Consider the following 3,236-nt stretch of genomic DNA (forward strand, 5'->3'; position numbering starts at 1 on the left):
GGCTCCGTCATAGTCTCCTACAGGCTTCTTTCAGGGCTCCGGCGTAGTCTCCAACAGACTTCTCTCAGGGCTTGGGTGTAGTCTCCTGCAGGCTTCTCTTAGGGCTCCGGCGTAGTCTCCAACAGGCTTCTCTCAGGGCTCCAGTGTAATTTCCAACAGGATTCTCTCAGGGCTCCGGCGTGGTCTCCAACAGGCTTCTCTCAGGGCTCCGGCGTAGTCTCCAACAGGCTTCTCTCAGGGCTTCATGGTAGTCTCCAACAGGCTTCTCTCAGGGCTCCGGTGTAGTCTCCAACAGGCTTCTCTCAGGGCTCCGGCGTAGTCTCCTACAGGCTTCTCTGAGGGCTCCGGCGTAGTCTCCAACAGGCTTCTCTCAGGGCTCTGGCGTAGTCTCCAACAGACCCCTCTCAGGGCTTGGGTGAAGTCTCCAACAGGCTTCTCTCAGGGCTTCATGGTAGTCTCCAACAGGCTTCTCTCAGGGCTCCGGTGTAGTCTCAAACAGGCTTCTCTCAGGGCTTCATGGTAGTCTCCAACAGGCTTCTCTCAGGGCTCCGGTGTAGTCTCCAACAGGCTTCTCTCAGGGCTCTGGCGTAGTCTCCAACAGACCCCTCTCAGGGCTTGGGTGAAGTTCTAACAGGCTTCTCTCAGGGCTCCGGCGTAGTCTCAAACAGGCTTCTCTCAGGGCTCCGGCATAGTCTCCAACAGGCTTCTCTCAGGGCTTCATGGTAGTCTCCAACAGACCTCTCTCAGGGCTCCGGTGTAGTCTCCAACAGGCTTCTCTCAGGGCTCCAGCGTAGTCTCCAACAGGCTTCTGTAAGGGCTTCATGGTAGTCTCCAACAGACCTCTCTCAGGGCTTGGGTGAGGTCTCCAACAGGCTTCTCTCAGGGCTCCGGCATAGTCTCCAACAGGCTTCTCTCAGGGCTTCATCGTAGTCTCCAACAGACCTCTCTCAGGGCTTGGGTGAAGTCTCCAACAGGCTTCTCCCAGGGCTCCGGTATAGTCTCCAACAGGCTTCTCTTAGGGCTTAGGTGAAGTCTCCGACAGGCTTCTCTCAGGGCTCTGGTGTAGTCTCCAACAGGCTTCTCCCAGGGCTTGCGTGAAGTCTCCGACAGGCTTCTCTCAGGGTTCTGGTGTAGTCTCCAACAGGCTTCTCTCAGGGCTCCGGTGTAGTCTCCAACAGGCTTCTCTCAGAAGGAATAAATATGGGTCGAACATGTGGGGTATCTCCACTAGTTTTGGGGACAATTCAAAGTCATTCTACAAAATTGAAAATTCATTTCTGGAGCTTTAATACATTTCTTAAAGGCATGCCATTTGACGTAACAGGTAATATATTACTGGTTTATTGATTGAAACATTTTCACAGCCCAGAGGCTGAATTGCAAGAATAATTACATACATTCCATTCTGTGGGCATCATAACAAGTAAAACATTCGGGTTTTTTATCTATAAATATAAATGAAAGTTAAGTCTATCCTGTATATACATGATAACAAGCATATCTGGTACGACCTCAGTAAGCAATACATCATACAATACAAAAAAACGTGATAACAATTATTTATATTTGTACATTGTTTAAGAGTTTCACTATACATAGGTCCAAAGAGTGTGAAATTTCGCTTGTAGGACTTCTGAGCTGTCCTAGTTAGTAGTGATGTGTATGAGTTTTCATATGTCGGGATAAGTGAGACTTGTCAGCTGTCCTGTACCCACACTCCTCACACATGTAGGGTTTCTCACCAGTGTGTTTAGCAAGATGGATGTCCAAATCATATTTCCGTGCAGCAGAATAGTCACACTGGTCACACTTGTAGGGTTTTTCTCCTGTATGGGTTCTCATATGTTTAGATAAGTCAGACTTGTGACTTGATCTGTACCCACATTCCCCACACATGTAGGGTTTCTCACCGGTGTGTTTTGCTAGATGTCTGTTTAAACTGGATTTGTGTCTTGCAGAATAGTCACACTGGTCACATTTGTAGGGTTCTTCTCCAGTATGAGTTCTCATATGTTCGGATAAGCGGGACTTTTTAGGTGCCCTGTATCCACACTCCCCACACATGTGGGGTTTCTCACCAGTGTGTTTTGCTACATGTTGGGCAAAAGTGTATTTTTCTATTGCAGAATAGTCACACTGGTCACACTTGTAGGGCTTTTCTCCTGTATGGGTTCTCATATGTTCAGATAAGTCAGACTTGCGAGTTGCCCTGTATTCACACACCCCACAAATGTAGGGTTTTTCTCCAGTATGGGTTCTCATGTGTTTAGATACGTCAGACTTGCGAGCTGTTCTGTATCCACACTGGTCACACTTGTAGGGTTTTTCTCCTGTATGGGTTCTCATATGTTGGGATAAGTAAGACTTTTTAGTTGTCCTGTACCCACACTCCCCACACATGTAGGGTTTCTCGAGAAAACCAGTGTGTTTCATAATATGATTGTCCAAAGTGGATTTCCATGCTGTAGAATAGTCACACTGGTCACACTTGTAGGGTTTTTCTCCTGTATGGGTTCTCATGTGTTCGGATAGGTGAGACTTGTAAGCTGTCCTGTACCCACACTCCCCACACATGTAGGGTTTCTCACCAGCATGCATTGCGAGATGTTTGTTCAAACTTGATTTCTGTGCAGCAGAATAGTCACACTGGTCACACTTGTAGGGTTTTTCTCCTGTATGGGTTCTCATATGTCGGGATATGTCAGACTTTCTAGTTGTCCTGTATCCACATTCCCCACACATGTAGGGTTTCTCACTGGTGTGTTTCATAACATGATTGTCCAAAGTGGATTTCCGTGCTGCAGAATAGTCACATTGGTCACACTTGTAGGGTTTTTCTCCTGTATGGGTTCTCATGTGATCGGATAGGTGAGACTTTCTAACGGTCCTGTACCCACACTCCCCACACATGTAGGGTTTCTCACCAGTGTGTTTTGCTAGATGTTGGGCCAAAGTGGATTTGTCTATTGCAGAATAGTCACATTGGTCACACATGTAGGGTTTTTCTCCTGTATGGGTTCTCATGTGTCGGAATAAGTCAGACTTTTTAGTTGTTCTGTATCCACATTCCCCACACATGTAGGGTTTCTCACCGGTGTGTTTTACCACGTGCCTTCCCATATCACCTTTGCTCTCCTGTACTAGTCTCTACCAGACTCCTTTGCAGGCTGAATAAATAGTAGAAATCGGCAAAGGGGGAAATCATTGGCCAGCGGAGTTGGCCGGCCATAGAGGGT

General features: G+C 47.5%; 1 protein-coding gene across 1 annotated transcript; it reads right to left on the reverse strand.

Annotated features, from left to right (window-relative positions):
* Window positions 1-1,416: 1,416 nt before the first annotated feature.
* On the reverse strand, window positions 1,417-3,120 carry LOC109474358 (zinc finger protein 569-like). The gene is made up of 3 exons (XM_019774650.1): window positions 2,421-3,120; window positions 2,079-2,330; window positions 1,417-1,826 (listed from the first exon to the last, which is right to left on the reverse strand). The coding sequence occupies exons 1-3, from the start codon at window positions 3,118-3,120 to the stop codon at window positions 1,648-1,650; spliced, it is 1,131 nt and encodes a 376-aa protein (XP_019630209.1). The 3' UTR covers window positions 1,417-1,647.
* Between the last annotated feature and the right edge of the window lie 116 nt (window positions 3,121-3,236).

Source organism: Branchiostoma belcheri, unplaced genomic scaffold (assembly GCF_001625305.1).
Source record: "Branchiostoma belcheri isolate BF01 breed outbred unplaced genomic scaffold, Haploidv18h27 scaffold303, whole genome shotgun sequence".
Classification (NCBI taxonomy): domain Eukaryota; kingdom Metazoa; phylum Chordata; class Leptocardii; order Amphioxiformes; family Branchiostomatidae; genus Branchiostoma; species Branchiostoma belcheri.